General features: G+C 41.4%; 2 protein-coding genes and 1 pseudogene across 2 annotated transcripts; 2 read left to right on the top strand and 1 right to left on the bottom strand.

The window, feature by feature from the left end:
• The first annotated feature begins 4,113 nt into the window (after positions 1-4,113).
• On the top strand, positions 4,114-8,019 carry LOC122036746 (translocase of chloroplast 101, chloroplastic-like). Its single transcript, XM_042596151.1, has one exon. The coding sequence runs from the start codon at positions 4,249-4,251 to the stop codon at positions 7,798-7,800; it is 3,552 nt and encodes a 1,183-aa protein (XP_042452085.1). The 5' UTR covers positions 4,114-4,248; the 3' UTR covers positions 7,801-8,019.
• A 1,177-nt stretch (positions 8,020-9,196) lies between these two features.
• On the bottom strand, positions 9,197-9,833 carry LOC122036743 (annotated as a pseudogene).
• A 4,084-nt stretch (positions 9,834-13,917) lies between these two features.
• LOC122036741 lies at positions 13,918-14,974 on the top strand. The gene has a single exon (XM_042596146.1). The coding sequence runs from the start codon at positions 13,979-13,981 to the stop codon at positions 14,972-14,974; it is 996 nt and encodes a 331-aa protein (XP_042452080.1). The 5' UTR covers positions 13,918-13,978.
• Positions 14,975-18,227: the final 3,253 nt, after the last annotated feature.

An 18,227-nucleotide genomic window follows, 5' to 3' on the forward strand; every position in this document is an offset into this window, starting at 1 on the left:
AATCGTTGACTCTGGGTGCTTTGCCTTTATAAATGTCCTGGGTGGGCTCATTTTCGGAAGATGATCCTTGCGTCTTCTCAGCTCAGCCTGGGTCCTCCAAGGGTGTTCGGAATAACATCTTGTGATATGCAATCGATGAATGGGACACCGGAGGCAGGCTGGTCAGTTGAACGGGCACTTGAGGAAAGGCACCTGGTAGAGGGTGGTTTGGCTGGAGTCCGATAAGACCCTTCACTCGGGTTCCATGTTCAACGTGTTGGGCAGTCGCAGATATAGCACGGTCATTTAGCATATGGAACTCAGCTGCTACTTGTTGTTATTGTTATTGCACCTTCCTTGCAACCTAAGCATTTACCAACATCTCCAATTCTTCTTGCGTTAAGGTCACTATAGTAAATTGTCCAGCGTCTTCCTTCTTCATATCTCAGATGCAAGTAAAGTTCCAACAGACGACGTCAAATATGATCCTGTCCGAAAGTGGTGAAGGTGAATGGTTGGGAACGTGGCTCTAGCGTTGACTTGATGAAGACTCCTCGCTATCTTGCGTGTCGCAAAGAACATTAGTGTTGGGCCAAGGAAGAGGTCCCTGACATTGATCTTCTGATACTCAAGTCAGTGATCGACTTTTGGAGAGGAATAGTGAAACAAATAGTAGTAGTGAGCGTGTAAAATTATATAGCGTCATATACTTACGTCTGTGAATGAAGACCCCTTTTTATAGTGTCACTATTGTGTGTTATGCACGAATTTCAAAGCACTTCTTAAAAAGGACATGCCATAAATGACTCTAACATCTTTTCTAAAATAAATCCACAAATCTCTATGATATGACAAGCTGGAAGTTTCGAAAGACTGATTTGTCTGGAGGATATTCTCTGTCCTCCGTGGCACCAAATACCATAAAAGAGTACGAGGTCGTTGGGTCGCGGGCCTACAAATAGCCTCTTCGGGCCTAGCGATCGAGTCCTCAATATAATCTGCTCGGCAACCACTCATGGGCATTACCAACTCGGTCTTGCTGAGTATAGTCGAGGACTCGACCTTCACTCGGCCTCTTCACTTGGCTCAGGAGTCCAAGGTGTCCGGTCAGCCCATAGGTTCGATTGGCTGAAGCAATTGGTTGAGCTACATGGTACCTATCTTTAGGCGTTGTGCATGTGCTGGAAGTCAGGACATAAAACCCGATCGGCTGAAGGGTCTAATCGAGTGAGTCCTCGATCTACCTCAAGCTTCACCTGTAAGGAGATTGAAGGTCAAGACTTGAGGTTTGACCGGCCACAGGATCTGGTCAGATGAGTTCTAGGTTTTGTTGATTGCTCATAAGATTTATTGATTTTTTACTCTGACCATCTCATCCGTTGGCCTCTTGGACTTTGACCTGCGTCAAGGGGGGTCCATCTTAACCACATAACAAAAGTTTGCCCACCAATTCCAACAAAATAAGTAGAGAAACTCATATGATTAGGGATTGGTGAGAAGAAACAAAATGTTTAATACTTGATTGCCCTTTTGAGAGTTCCTTCCATGTATCTGCTATGGAGAGTCTCCGTTGGCTGCGATTCACGTAATTTAATAATTAGATACATTGAGAGAATCATATGAACAAAGAGATTTTTTTCACTTTATTTCCCATTATTCTTTGTTGATTTTGAATAGGACTAAAAGTTTACAAATGATTACTGGCGAAACAGTGTCGTTTGTGAAATTGGATTTCGCCCACTCGTCCATGAGATCTTTCCACTTCTTGTGATTTAAAATCAAAGATTAGAATCCGATGCTTCTATTTTAATACAACAAACAAAAAAAAGAAAAACTATTTTTTTATTGTTAATGCTGATTATGGGTTCAATTAAAGCTCCACATTAGAAATATTTGATAAAGATCATCAGTTTAAAAGAATGTAGGATATCTTCATTAGCATGAGACATTGTCGGTAGAGTCCAAGAATAAAGTCATGAGGGTCTAATCCCAAAGTGAGCAATATGTAGAGATATGTGGACGGGATTTCATTGAGTCTAAAGTGGGCAATATCGTACCATTATAAAGTATATGGATATCCTTCAATCCCAACAACAACATCACCTAACAAGGAGAATGAAGTAAACTTCTTAAAAAGAAATATTTTTGGGGGCAAATGTGCCACTTTGAGAGTTTTGAATGTGATATCCATGTCAACTAGATTCTGCAGCAAGCAAACCAAAGAATCCTCAGCTGTTTCGGCAACCAAACAATTAATCCCAAGAAAATTTAGAAAGAACTGATTCATAGATTGAAAATCCGAAGTCAGGAATGGACGCTTGATAACGAGATAAAATTCTTACTGACTTTCTCGTAACTTCCATCAACAAACATTTTGTCAAACAACTTGAAAGTGTGATTCAAATGAAACTAAGTGCACGCAACTAAAGCATGGGAGATTAAGCTAATACAATTCAACTTGCAATTGGAATATCCAACACAAAGGAAACTTAACACCCAATTTGAACAACCAACAAAGATAAGAACTACCAAAGTTTCGGAAGAACGGAATCAACCCCGATCGAGATTGATCAGCTTGTGGAGAAGGTCTATTGTACGGGAAAGTCGGATGACGACGAAGAGACTCCCAATCGGACGTATGCGGCAAGATCGTGGCTGCAGAACTTTCCTCTTCGAATCCGAAGAGGAAAGGTGGAGAAGGCTGAAGTGGTGGCTGACTGCGAGCTTCCAAGGGAGATGGGAGAGACCTCAGATCTGATATCCCTCATCTCCTCTCCCAGTCAGGAGAGGCTGTGGTGAGGATGGTGGAATTTGACTCCGGCCAGCGGCTGTGGTGAGGATGAGGAGACACTGCCGTTTGTGGTGAGGCGAAGAGGAAGAAGGGTCCATGAGATTAACTGTGATGAGTGGGAGAGGAAAATAGACCGTTGAAATGGTCAAATTAACCCTTCTAACTGTATTGGTATTGATCCGGTGGGTAATAGGGGGGACCGTCAAGTAGAGGTCAATGTGGTCAACACTCAGTAGGCACCGACTGGGCTAATTACTGCCCTGGTCGGCGGGAGGAAGAGCCAACCCGACATCTCGATAGCTCGACTTGACGCTGAGCTTCCGACGCTCTTAAAGCAAAACGGGAAAGAATAATGGCCGAGCGGTCACCCCGCTCGCCTGACGGTAGATGAGGCATTAGTCTTGTAGTTAGAGATCACCCGCCCGAAATGGCGAACTCGGATATAAAACAACCGGCCGAACGGGCATCCCTTGGGAGGGCGCTAGCTGAGGTAACCTCCGCTCGGCCTAGGGAGGGCGTTGGCCGAACGACCCGGACGCGCGGCCTGGTAAAGGACAAAGAGTGGTTAGCAGTATCTTCCTAGAGACCCCTTCCGTTGACAGGAGGCATGGTCAACACCAGAGTTCGCGGTATGGTCAGACAGAGAATCATACGATGGAAGTTTCCACTGTCACGTCAGAGATATGCTCGTACTATTGAGGTATGGAGACAAACGCATTTTTCTGACACACCCATTCCAGGTATATTTTGAGGGTCGTGCACGCCTTGAGGAGTGTGCACGCGCCCCTGAGAAGCCCTATATAAGGGCCTCTAGACTCCAACGGAGGTATGCATTATTCATCACTGTAGCTATAGTTTTCATCACTCTCTCTCGATTTCTTGACGTCAGGAGTTGACTTAAGCGTCGGAGGGTCGTCGCTGGGAACCCCTTCCCGGCCCGATTTTGTACTTGCAGGTTTTCGCCGGAGGTCTACGTCACTCAGAGGGTCACACGGAGTCAACGAGAGTTCATGCCCCCAACGACTATCGACTCAGCACTCGAATAGGATCAAGTATGTTGCAAGCTGAATCTTGCGGGTCGGGAAGGGAGATGTCATGAGGGGATGATTGAGAGGCGGCAATGGGAAATTTGAAAGGACCAAAAAAAAGATGGAAAAAGGAAAACAAAAACTATATTTCGTCAAATTAAATAAATTGATGGATGAAAGAAAAATAAGCTAAACTGAGCTAAGCAAATCGAACAAAAAGCTCTGATAAATTAATTTTAAAAAAAGAAAGATAAAGTGTTTCATATGAAATATATTAACGAATTAGCGCTAATTCAAAAGCAAAACCCTAGAAACCTATCTTCCTATACCTTATCTTCTTGCCACTGACAGAGGTATGTAACTTCTGTGGCTCTCCTCTCGCTCCTCCCTCTTCGAAATAAATCCATATCCTCCCTCTCCTTTGAATCCAAAGTAATAACACGGTTTTTCATGGATTCGTTGCTCAACCCCGCCTCCCTTTCCGCTGCAACGGAGGCGCTTTCTCCGCCCTCTCTCCGCATCCGCGCGCCAATTTCGTCCGACGAAAACGAGCCGCTGCTGGTACTGGAGGAGGAGGAGGAGGAGGAGGAGGCGGCGGAGTTGGCGGAGGAATTTAACACCGCCTCTGACGCCGACGAAGAGAGCGTCGGCTCGTCGGAGGTCATCGTGTTGCCCAAAGGAGCTGGCTTGCCGAGCAATTCCTGGATGCCTAAAGCTAAGCCCTCTGGGGACGGGGAATCCGATGAGGAGCTGGTCGAGGAGGATGAAGAAAATGAGTTATATGAAGATTTTGATGAGATTTACGATGCTATGAGTGTGGAAGATGGGTTGGGAGATGGTTCGCCATCTGAAAACTTCAATATTGAGGATGGTTCACGAGATGTGATTACCGGTGTTGAGGAGAAAGAACCAGCTCAGGATGACACTCTTCAAAGAACAGAAGAAGAGAGGCAAATCGAGGATGAGGGAGCCACAGAGGATGAGAAAGTCGAGAATTTTCCCATTGAGTTGGGAGAAATTTCCAGTCCAGGTATTAAAGCTGTTCCACTTGTTGATACACTAGAAAAGGAACCAGTAGACATCCACTCCATGGACGGTCACATTACAGAAGCCTCGCCGGGGAAGGGTGATGTGATGAGTAGTAGTAGTACTGAAGGACCTTTTGATGTTGTGGATGATAAGGTAGCTGTCATCGCATTTGAGGCAGGTTCTGAAATTGTGGATGTTCCTGCAAATTTTGAGGGTGTTCATTCATCCGTTCATGAGATAAGGAAAAATATTCAAAAGACTGAATTGGATGTGAATGCCCCTGAGGTGCACTGTGATAATACCTCCGTGCCTGTCTCAGATTTAGATGGATCAGTTCCATATGAGCAATCTCTATCTGCTACTGCCAATGAATCTGAAAGGGAGGAGCTAGAGGTTAAAGGAGATGAGTCTAAGGATAGCAAAGCTCAAGCGCCAAGTTTGGTACCAGATGATTTGGTTAAATCAAGGACATTCTTGGCCTCTGAGGCAATAAAAGAGATGCTGCAGGAAGTGGAAGGTCTTCCAAATGGAAGTGCTGATTCAAAGTTTGACAGCTCAAAGGACATAGATGGTAAAATTGTCTCAGATTCAGATGAAGATACTGTTAGCAATGTGGAGGATCCGAATCAGATCATGGATGTTGAGGCATTGGTTGCGCTCTTGAAGTCAGCAAGCAGCTCTACTGCTGATGGAAGGATTGTTGCCACTTCTCTAGACTCTTATAGGAGTGCCCTACATGATCTTCCAACTGGCTTAGGATCTTCATTCCAGCCTCTAAAACCTCCAATGCACCTCTTACGAGCTAACCCTGTTCCCTCTTCTGAAGTAGCTGTGACACCCGAGCCTGATAACAACATGACTGAAGAACAGAAGAAGTTGCATGAGAAGATTGAGCAGCTGAAAGTGATGTTTCTCCGTCTTGTTCATAGGTTGGGGCTTTCACCTGAAGACCCTTTGGTCATCCAAGTTCTCTATCATCTGAGCTTTGCTGAAGGTATTCACAGTGGAACGCAAAGACGTCAACCATTTAATAATATTGAGAGTGCAAAAAGGCTGGCACTGCAGCTTGAAGAGAATGGCAAAGAGAGTCTAGACTTCTCATGCAACATTCTTATTATTGGGAAGAGTGGGGTGGGTAAGAGTGCAACCATTAATTCCATTTTCGGTGAGGAGATGACTCAAACTAGTGCATTTGAGCCAGCAACCTCTTCTGTCAAAGGAATCAGTGGAATGGTAGATGGGATTAAAATTCATGTAATGGACACTCCAGGTCTCAGAGCTGCTACTATGGACCAGGGATCAAGCAGGAGGATGCTGACATCAATAAAGAAGAACACAAAGAGAAACCCTCCTGAAATTGTTTTGTATGTGGATCGCTTGGACACTGCAGGCAGAGATCAGAATGATTTGCCTCTGCTAAAATCAATCACAAGCACTATGGGTGTGTCTGTTTGGTCCAATGCCATCATCGTTCTCACACATGCTGGTTCTGCACCTCCTGAGGGACCTATGGGTTCTCCCTTGAGTTATGAGGTGTTTGTCGCTAAGCGGACACATGCTGTCCAGCAGTCCATTCGGATAGCTGCTGGAGACATGCGCTTAATGAATCCAGTAGCTCTTGTAGAGAATCATCAATCCTGCAGAAGGAACAGGGAGGGCCAAGGCATGCTTCCCAATGGTGTAATTTGGAGGCCACAATTGTTGCTGCTTTGTGTTTCTTCAAAGATAATATCAGAAGTCAATTCCCTTCTAAAGCTTCAGGATTCTTCTCCTGCAAAGTTGTTTGGACTACAAACTCTGTTCCCGCCACTTCCTTTCTTGTTATCTTCATTATTGCAGCCAAGAGAACATCCAAAACTGCCCACTGACCAAAGAGTTGACAATGATATTTTTGACGTTGATTCTGATGACTTATCAGATGAGGAAGAAGAAAATGGATATGATCAACTTCCTCCTTTTAAGCCCTTGAGGAAATTGCAGATTGCCAAGCTCACCAAGGAGCAAAAAAGAGCCTACTATGATGAGTATGATTACCGGGTGAAGCTTCTTCAGAAGAAACAGTGGAAAGATGAGCTCAAAAGACGGCAAGGTTTTGGGGATGATGAGATGGTTGAAGACTTTTATTATGATGATGCCCCAGCAACTGTTCCAAACCCTATGCCTGATATGGTATTACCACCCTCGTTTGACTGTGATGCCCCAACATATCGATACCGTTTTCTAGGGCCAACTTCCCATCTTCAGGTTCGGCCAGTATTGGATGCACATGGCTGGGACCATGATTGTGGTTTTGACGGGTTAAACCTTGAGGAGAACCTTGCTTTCGCTGGCCGATTTCCAACTGTGTTATCTGCTCAAGTGACCAAGGACAAAAGGGAATTCAGTATCCATGTTGATTCCTGCATTGCAGCTAAGCATGGAGAAGTCGGTTCCACTCTTACAGGTCTCAACATTCAAGCGATTGGAAAACAACTAGCTTACACCATGCGGGGCGAGACCAAACGAAAGACCTCAAAGAAGAACAAGACCACAGGAGGGATTTCTGTAACCTTCTTGGGGAAAACTATAACCACTGGATTAAAATTTGAAGACCAACTGTCTATTGGGAAGCAGTTGAGTGTAACTGCAACCACTGGTGCTGTACGAGCACAAGGTGATATTGCTTATGGGATAAATTTGGAAGCACGTTTGCGAGACAAGGAGTATCCCATTAGCCAAGGGCTTTCGACCTTGGTGATCTCTCTGATGAGGATGCGTAATAACTCGATTTTGGGTGCAAACTTTCAGACTCAGAGTCCTGTTGGAAGACACTCGAAGGTGGTGGTTCGTGTCGGCCTGAACAACAAGATGAATGGGCAGATCATCATCAGGATGAGCACCTCAGAAAATCTTCAAATTGCATTAGTGGGTATTATACCCATTGCTCTTTCTATGCTCAAGAGCATGATATATGGTGATGAAACCACATATTAGCTAGATTTGGTAGCAAGTTTGAGTCCTGAAAAGTTCCACAAATAGTGTTGATGCTCAATCTATGAATTTCCATTTTGTTAAAAACCTTTGCAGGTATATATGGTCTATTGTTTATTTCCTAAAATTTGTAGGGATGATGAGTTGGAACTAATGAGGCAGTAAGTCACTTTCATTCCATACTTGGGTTTTCATTAATGTGCAAGTCATTTGGTTCCCTTTCGTTCTTGCTTTTATTAACTTTGTTTTTCCCCTTTAATGGCACGTTATTGAGCGTTTATGATAATTATTTTATGGTTACATCATCACAGATTAAGTAGACTGCCAACTTTATTAATTAGGCTTGGACCATAAGATAGACAGACAGGTATTTATCTGGATGATCGAGTAGGAATTGAGTTTGATCCAGATCGATATCTGGTGTGGTTTAAGAAATTTTACAAAGATCACTGCAGTTCAATTGTTGTGCCTTGCGAGGTTGTTGGGATCGGTCGTGGGGTGATAAAATGGCTGGGCTGTGATTGGTGAATTTGGCTCGCATGCTCGAAATGGACTGGGTTCATCTGATGTGATGTGGAAGTTGATAGAGAGCAGAAGTGTTGCCAGCTGGTGCGGATGCGACTCAGCAATGGTGTTTGGTTTGCTACGGAGGGGAAACAGACTCAAGGGCTCGTAGCTTCGTCAAGCCAAATAAGTGATGTATTGGTAGTCAGCGTTCAGGAAAGTGTTGCCTGCTATGTATCATAGATAGGGCTATAAATGAATCAAATATTCATGAATAAGTTTGATATTCGACTTAATAAGTCTGATATTTGGCTTGATAAGAACTTGTTTATGTTCGTTCAATATACATTAGATTAATTAAATAAATAAGCTTGAATAACTTGTTAAGCTAAACAAACAAGTTTGAACACATATGTGTTCAGCTTGTTAATGTTCGTGAATAATATTTACGAATCATATTTATTAATAAAAATTATTTTCAATATGCTAAATAAATAAATAATAAAATAAATAAATAAATTTAAATTATCAATCTTAATAACTAATAAAACAATTAAAAGTTTCAAACAATCAAACAAGCTTGAATTGAGAGCTTGATAAGATCTAAATGAACCAAGCTTAAACCAAGTTTAAGCCAAGCTCGAACCAAGCTCAAGCCAAGCTTCAATTGAGAGCTTGATAACATTTAAATGAACCAAGCTCAAATCAAGCTTCAAACAAGCTCAAGCTCATAAAAAATAAACCAAGTCAAACTTGAATACTCATTTCAAAAGCTTAGTTCATTTTAAGCTCGGCTCGACTCGACTCGGCTCGACTCGGCTCGATTATCTTATCAAACAAGTTTGAACACTCCAAAGCTAGGCTCGGCTCGGCTCGGTTTGACTTGTTTACAGTCCTAATCATAGACAGAACCCCAGTTCTCAATCTGATCAGATAGTGGTTTCTTATGGATTTTTACATGACGGCTGAAAAGTTTCTGCTTGAGCAATTTTAAGAAATCCAAAACATCCATCAACTTCTGCATAACAAATGGCTATTAGAGTTAAACTGGTCTGAACTGTAATAAGTGATGTATTTACAAGGCAGAGGAATAGGTAACTTACAGTCCTGTTGTTGAAAAGATCCTCGTAATAGAGTAGAATATGACGGGAGCTTTTGAAATAATCCAAAGCATCAGTACCCAATTTATAGACATGCTTTAGTTCAGGGATCAATGATGTTATATTGATTGTGGGCTTATAATTTGCAAGAATATCAGCCTGCATATTGTACAAGTATCAATTGTTAAAATTCTAGTTTGTGAGGGTCTATGGTTCACACATTTCTCAAGTTAGAACAAATATACAATAACAGATCACCTCATCCTTGGAATGCACATGAGCTTTATGGCCCCCATTTAGTTGCTTCAGGTTGCGATCATGAGTATTTGCAAGTATTGAAACTAAACGACGGAGTAGATTTCTTCACAAAAGCAATATTGCAAAAACTCCTCTCTTATTGAAATACTCGTTTATGCTTTTGTGATGTTACATGACACGCTAAAAGTGCAGGTAAGCTTGTCAAAACATTACACACAAGATTAATCGAAGGCAGCACAACTACATGCAAAATAGGAACAAAAATATATTGTTAATGATCCTATCTGAAAGCTGGAGAGACGGTGCGTTGGGTAGGTGGATGCGTTGTTGACTGGGGGTGGACTAAGAATTGGAGAAAAGAGGAGCTTCTTCTTCTTCTTTGCGTACATCAAAGAGAGTAGACAAAACGTTAGTGCCAAAATTAGAGAAGGGGTCCCTGACATAGGTCCTTCGACGTTCAAGTTAGTAGAGTGGCGGGACAGAAATAAGATGAAGAGCGGTAGATGTGTCGCACGCATGTGAGCGTACCTTGCCAACAGAGAGGACCCCCTTTATATACCACCTCTCATAACCTCCGCAATAATGAGGTGGCAGAGACTGTCGAATGTCAGAGACTGTCGAGTAAAGGAAGATGTATCGTTACTATCCGAGAAATCTTCCGTTACACATATAACTTTCACCATTAATGAAGTGGTTAAAAGAATATGTTGTCATAATGTGTCGGCTGATGACAGACGTATAGTCACCTTCGGAGAAGGTTCTATTAAACACATATGTTGTAATAGAAAAATATTCTCCGACGAATGATTGTTATTGTCTGACAGGTTGTTGTGATTCCTGACAATGTTGTCCCTCGCTCATATCTCGGCCGGACAATTAGCCAACCAGATGTATATTATTTAGGCAGAGAGATACATAGGAGGCAAAGCACTGAGTCCCGTAAGACCGTCTGATCCTTGTGTCGCTCGAGTGTATATTGTGCTGCTAGGGATATGACATTTGAATAGAGAGAGCCAAGTCTCATAGGTTCGGCCGGTTCTATGATCGACCGGCCATACGCGGGGATATTTGCTCCTAAGGAATGGGGAACTGAGCCTCGATCGGTGCTTTCAGTCGATCGTCCTTATACTTGGAGGCTTGTTCTCGATCGGTGTTTTCAGCCGATCATCCTTGTACTTGGAGGCTTGTTCCTGAAGTGATAACCTGAGCTCTGGAAGTGGATCAACACTGAGAGTTGCCCTGGATATCTGCTCTACGTAGGAGGTAAGGACGTTGAGCCTCGTAAATATGACCAACATTATACTCTGGTCTCTAAGAATCACACTGTAGCAACAAGAAAGTATATCTCATATGCTCGACTGACACGTTAAGGCTGGTCGGATTTACTCTGTGTATCTTGGCAATGAATGGAACTATCAATCCTTGCAATCGGACCAACTTTAGAACGGACCGACCATATGTTGAGAGTTGGGCTCTGAAAATGGGAAGATAGATCCCCAAAGCCAGCCGAATGAACGTGCGACCGACACTATCACATACCGACATTCTGCTAAATCCCGATCGGATTATGGTTAACCGGAGATATACTAGGTATCTCGACACATACTAGGTATCTCGGCACAGGAGTAAAGCACTAGGTTCGACCGGCTCTCAGACCAGTCGTCCTTGGATTAAGGGCCTTAGCACTAGGTGAGGAGCGAAGTCCTGTGACTTAGTGACATGCTGACTGCCACCTCATCTTGACTTTTACCACTACCTCACATTGACTTTGACCGCTATGTCATACTTGAATCTGCTTGTAACATCTCGTATCAGTTAAAATCACTAAGTGTTTGGTTCTTAAAAGAGAAGTTGGCCATGAAATTCAAGGTGAAAAGCTTTTTAGAAAAAACTTTTTCGAGTTCCAACATTTTTTTTTTGAATGTTTTTCTAATGGATTTATAGAGACAATATCTAGAAAATAAGTCCCTTCGGTTTTGTGCAAAGTTCGATAGCCTGCATGTCAACAAGCATCAGGATCAGCTGATGCTCTAGCTAATGAATTCTAGTTTAACACGACCCATGATCCATGCACAACATCATAGAAATGAATGGATCGATTCCATAGGCTCATTCTAGGTTTATACTATTTTTTGGTCAACAAGGAGCTCAAGTCGAGCCAAACTTTTATTCATGAAACTTAATTAGCAATAAAAAAAGAATGCACCTCTACAGCCCTTATTAAGGTCATCTGCTAAGCCTTATAAAGAACAACTTTAATGAACCAAGGGTAACATCAAGAATGATCGTTGGGCTTGTACATACATAACACATACATCAACAAAGGTACCATTATGATCTTTATAGATGCCCCCAAGCCGCTGTATTGATGTTGGCCATCCAAATGATTACTGCCACCAAACTTAGCAACAAGAAACCGAAAGGTCTGGTACATAAGCAGAAAACTCTCTAGGACAGTGGTGGATCATGATGGAACATAACTAGTCAATACTTTAACTAAGCTTAATAGGATGCTAGTTTTGTATTATGCAGAAACTAAATGATACAAGTTCAAAACTAACTAGTTGTCTCAATGTATCTCACTAGATTGGAAATTAAGAAGCAAGAATCACATGTAGTCGAGTTAACATATTTCACTGGGATTCCAGTTAGTCTGAAGTTGAATTGCAAATGCAATAAGATAATGGAAATGCCATAGTATTGAGACAAAAATCAACATTAAGGTACAGACTTCACAAGTTCAATTTGATTTTCACAAGTTCATTGGCAACATTGCAGATTATATAGTTAATTAGCTTAGCATAAAACCTTGAATCTGCTAAAAAAATATTGCATAGCATATTCTATGATGTTTGGTCACTATAGAGTCCACCACATCACTAGCCATGATTAATGTAAAACATATCACACATGGGATATGTCATAAGCCTGAGACCATATAGAGATAAAAGTGCATGATCCCACTTAAACATACACCAGCATAAAGACCTTACTTTCCAATCTATATTCCTTTTGAGCTTCCTCCCAAACCTAATGGAGTGAAAATTCTTGATGACCAAACAAAGATGTAAAAACTAGGTAAATCCATATCTTTTTGAGTTTTATCATGGAAAAGATAAATCATCTCATACGTAGTCCAAATCTGAAAATCACATGATCTCACCACAAATTAAGTTTTCCATCAGAGTAAATATTTGTTTGAACAACAGCAACCCTAAAATGATCAAGAAAGGCAAACAATATAAACTTAAACATCCCTATCACCATCATAAGGGAAACAAAATACATAAACAATCAGGTTGCATGAGTGATATAGCCTGCATAAGCTCAAAGAGGATAAGATTCTTTATCATCATCGTCAACATCATTTGTGTTTAAATTTAAAAATTATTATTTATGATTAAAATATTTATTCTGATGAAAATAAAAATATATTTTTCATAAAAAGTTTTCACTGATCCAATTTTTTCTATTCTAGTTTAAATATGCTGCATTTAAGAGGGATTATATTTCATTTTAGACTTTTTTTACTAGAAAAATGAGGGCAACTAGATAAATCGTTGTGCATCAGGAAATTGGAAGGGAGTTGAACAAAGAAAAATTTATATGTAGGGCTAAAAATAAATTTTTTCTGACATAGAGACTGAACACAATTTTAACTTTGCTATTAAGGATTTAGGACTATATATGATTCTTTTGTTCTCAAATATTTTCTTTCTTTTCCATGAACCAATCAAAGGAAAAAAACAATATACCCATCGGAAAAAGGCAACACGTGCACGAGTGGACGGGATCCTCTGGACCTGTACCCCTGGTCCGTTCCTGGACCAGGGTATCGCTCACTTGTATAACAGGTGGGATCCAAGGGATTCCATCAATGAATGGAACGGTCCATCCTCTAGATCGTAAAGTGCGATCCATAGCATTCGTCCTCATACAAGAGGGGGATCATTCAGATTGGAATGTCGGATTCACGTTTTGTTTAATCCAACCAAACAATCCGGCCGCAACCTTTTTCTAATCCTTGAGAAAGTCGTCATCTTCTGTAAACCCTTCTCTTCCAAGAAGTGATCTCATTGTTATCATCAAGCTCGGCCTGCTAATTATTCTACTAATAATTCTATTAGCATAAATTATGTCATTCACGTAAACAATTACCTAAATGACATCTGCGTACGTGACACTATAGACTAACTATTAAAACAACAATCCAATTAATAACAAAAGCTAAACGTTGTTGTATTACGATCTCATTCAATTGCATCAACAAAAAAACTTTCCTGATTTTGTCCTTGAAGCAACCATTTCCTGCAGCATCCATGGATTCACCGCAGTTGGGCGTCATCGGCATCCTCAAAGAAGCCACCTGCATCCCTCTCAAGAACAAGAAGTTGATGCTCCCCATCATCCTCCTCTCCACGCTCTCCTCCTCTCTCCTCTCCCTCAGCAACTACGTATCCATCTACCCCCTGCTGCTCAACTTCATCATCAAGCTGTACGTGCTGAACCAGGAGGACCCCAGCACGCCCCAATTCTTCGACGCCATCATAGGAATCAAAGCCGACGCCGAGGACTTCCTGCACATCTACAAGGTCTTCATCGTCGCCTCCTACCTCTTCTCCCTCCTCTTCATTATCCTCGTGGTGCAGGCATCGGCCATCACTTACTCCGGCAAGGAATTGACGCTAGAGGACTTGTTGAAGAGGATCAGAGGATCATGGAAGGCGGTTCTGGTTACAAAGATCCACTTCACATTTTTGTACATTGGCTATACGATTCTGTCAGTGTCTCTGATAGCGGTGTTCATGCTGGACGCGGAGGGGTCTGGTGTTTGGATTGCAATGGGTGTAATTCTCGGTTTGTTGGCGCGTGTGTTTTATGTGTACTTGGGCATGGTGTGGATGGTTGGGCTGGTGATGTCTGTGTTGGAGGATGGGTGCTGGGGGCTTGAGGCGTTGAGCAGGGCAGGGGAGGTGGTGAAGGGAAGGAGGTGGCAGGGGTTTGCACTTGCCACCATTCTTCTTGTGGCTGATGGGGTTTTCACTGGAGGATACGGTTTGGGGATGGGGAAGAGCCATGCTCAGGTGGAGAGGGTGGGGGTCACAGGAGCCGTTGTGGTAATTGTTCTGCAGCTTCTGAAAGTGCTATCCATGATGGTGCATACTGTGTTCTACTGTGAGTGCAGGGGGATGAATCACAAACAAGGGGAGTTCACTTATCCAAAGGTGATAAATTCAAATGTTACTCATAGTGATGATGAAGCAGTCCTCCAAGAGATTTGTGTTTGTGAGAGAGGACTTCTTTTAGTTGCATAGTTGTTTCCTATGATGGCATCAATAATTCAATTGAAGTAACAAACTCTTCTTAATGATCCCTTCCTGCTAAAATATATAGTTATGCAATCTTTTCCCGCGACGATTACAATTATGTTTTTAGAAAAAATAATTTCTGAGTGGCCTGAGGTCAATCGATTTTATTTACTCCGAAGTAGATACAGATCAGTAGTATCTTTGAGAACCCCAACTTGTCTGAATATGAAACTTAAAAGACAGATAACAAGGCTTCCTGAGGAATACAAAGTTATACTGATTTTGGGCATTAATTAACTATAGGCAAAATCTAACTCTATTAACTTTGATATTTAAGACTCCAAAAATATAATAAATCTTTCCAAATATGTTGATCTGAGCTGAGAGCACATATCAATAATATGGATAAGTCTAATTTAAACTCTTTGTCAAATATATTAAAACATTCTCAAAGTAACATGGTGAAACCAAAACACTTAAAAGCACCTCAAGTCAGTTAGGAGCATCAATGTACTATTAACATTGAATTTGAGCTTGTGAGTTAAATGGTATACTCATTGAATTTATACTGCTCAAAAGCAGGAATGTTTTAACATTGAATTTGAGCATCAATGCACCTTAAGTCATTTTATATCGCTTCTTATAACCTCAGTTAGGAACATCAATACACCATCGTTATACTCATTTCTGATGAGTTGTTATCAATAATGTAACGAGATGAAGGGGATGATGGCTGTGTAGATAGTGATGGTTTAGGGAGTGTTGCTGAATCAGAAGAAGATGATGATTTAAAAAGATTTCTGACTTATGACTCGAATGTAGATTTCAAAAATCCTAAATTGAAACTTGGTATGATATTCAGTTCGAAAGAAGAGGCAAAGTTTGTGATAAAAAGCCACTGTATAAGACGAGGGAAGCTTGTAAGGTTTGTCAAGAATGATAAAAAGCCACTGTATCTTTCAGGCAGACTTTGTTGAGATCCCAAAAATTGATACACACTCGTCATTTATTTCCTAATTTAGAAACCAGGACAACATTTGGTAGCCAACTAGGCAATTGTACCTCCTGTAGCCTGCCTCCATTAGTTTGTCTACCTCCTCCTTGATGATCTGATTTTGATCAGCTCCAAAATCTCTTTTCTTTTGCTAGATAGGCTGAGCGTCTGGATAAACATGCAATGAATGTTCCATCACAAGGGGGGAGACACCTGTAACTTCCTTGGGGGTCCATGCAAACACATCGCTGTTCCGTATCAAACATTGTATCAACTCGATTTTGAGTGGAAGAACCAAATCGGCGGCCACATAAGTCACAGCTTCTGATCGCCCGTCCTGTATTTGTATCTCTTCTTTTTCTTCATATATCAGATCGGGCGGTCTCTCATGAATAGTATTGACTTCCATCCTTTGAGCTTTGTGAGTAGTATGGGCTTTTGCCCGAATGATCTCCACATAGTATTTTCGTGCTAGCAATTGGTCTCCGTGGACTTCTCCAGCTTGATCATCAACGGGGAACTTCACCTTCTGGCAGAAAGTAGAAACGACCGCCCGAAACTCGTTCAAGGCCGGTCGACCCAATATAACATTGTAAGCAGAAGGTGCATCTACCACCATGAAATAAGATCTCCTGGTTCTCATTAGGGGCTCTTCCCCTAAAGATATAGCCAACTTTATTTGGCCAAGCGACTGTACTTCATTACCCGTGAAACCATACAGAGGGGTCATCATGGGTTGAAGCTCACTCGAATATATCTACAATTGATCGAAAGCTTTTTTGAAAATGATATTAACAGAACTACCGGTGTCAATGAAGATGCGAGAAATATTATAATTAGCTATAACAATTTTGATTATTAATGCATCATCATGGGGTACTTCTACCCCTTCTAGATCTCTGGGACTGAAACTAATCTCTGATCCCGCTGCTCTTTCCATGCTGCATCCCACTGCATGGATCTGTAATCGTCGGGCATGCGATTTTCTCGCCCAGTTTGAATCTCCATTGGTAGGTCCACCTGTTATTATATTGATATTACCTCAGGCAGCATTGTTGCGGTTGTCCTGTTGCCGAGCAGTTGTTGCATCGGGCTACATTTGTTCGATCGTTCAAGGTGGCTTGCCAGGTAATTATAATACTCCTGACTGTGGTTCAGTCGCTCAATATTCTAGCTTGAGCAGGCTACTGGTGTCAACCATTCTACATGTCACGTTGTGCATCAAATTAATTGAAATTGAAATGTTTCAAAACTAAAATTAATTGAGATGTAGTATGGAGTCCTAAGTCGTATTTTTCCAGGGGTAACTAACAAATGTGCTCTAATTAGATTAAAAATTATTTTTGGATTTTCTAATTGCCAACAGAAGGTAAACTTTTAAACTGAACTTAAATGACAACCTGCACTAACGCATTATCATATCTACTCGAAAATTCTGGTTTACTCCTAACCAATCAAATTGCTACATGGCATAAAACCAACTCCTAACCAATCAAATTGCTACATGGCATAAAACCAACTCAAGACATGAAATTCTAAGATGAACTAACCGAATGAAGTTATTAGAAAACTAAACAACTAAAATGAAATTAACCAGTAAACAGAAAAAAAACATGATCTGTAAATTCCTAATCAGTTATCAAGAATTGAATTCAGTCATTAAATCTAACTTAAGTCTCAACTACTCAAAACTGAATCGATACTTACCCTAGAGACTCTTAAGCTAAATGACTCTTTAGAAACTTCCAATTCAAATCTGAAATTAACTAGTACTAATGAAGCTAATTGTCACTATGAACAGCTAACATTCTTCTCTAGCAGAATTTACTGTAAAGTTGCAGAAATCAGAATAAGCAGAAATAACAATTAAGAAATAAATTCTATCTTAAAAGCCTATTGACTTGAGCTGAGTAATTAGCCTCACTAATGCAATTCCATAACAGGTAAACTTAAAGTCAATCTAAATCGATTATGTAACGACCCGGCCCCTTGGGTGACCCAACTGGCGGCCCAACTAGCGACCCCTTATGTCGTTGACCGACGACCTTCGGCCGTGTCGTTACTCACTAGGACTTCCCACCCCTAGCCAGTGGATTTTTGCCTTCCCCAGGATTCGAACTCTAGACCTCCAGGCTAAATACTAGAGTTTATGAATCCTGGCAGCCAAGTGTCGTTACTTACCCTAGAGTGCCGCTCACTTGGCTACCAAGATTCATAAACTCTAGTACTTAGCCTGGAGGTCTAGAGTTCGAATCCTGGGAAAGG

This window comes from Zingiber officinale, unplaced genomic scaffold, assembly GCF_018446385.1.
Source record: "Zingiber officinale cultivar Zhangliang unplaced genomic scaffold, Zo_v1.1 ctg204, whole genome shotgun sequence".
NCBI lineage: Eukaryota > Viridiplantae > Streptophyta > Magnoliopsida > Zingiberales > Zingiberaceae > Zingiber > Zingiber officinale.

Coding starts and splice junctions, on each gene's coding strand:
- LOC122036746 (XM_042596151.1), top strand. CDS start 4,249: ATGGATTCGTTGCTCAACCCCGCCTCCCTTTCCGCTGCAACGGAGGCG.
- LOC122036741 (XM_042596146.1), top strand. CDS start 13,979: ATGGATTCACCGCAGTTGGGCGTCATCGGCATCCTCAAAGAAGCCACC.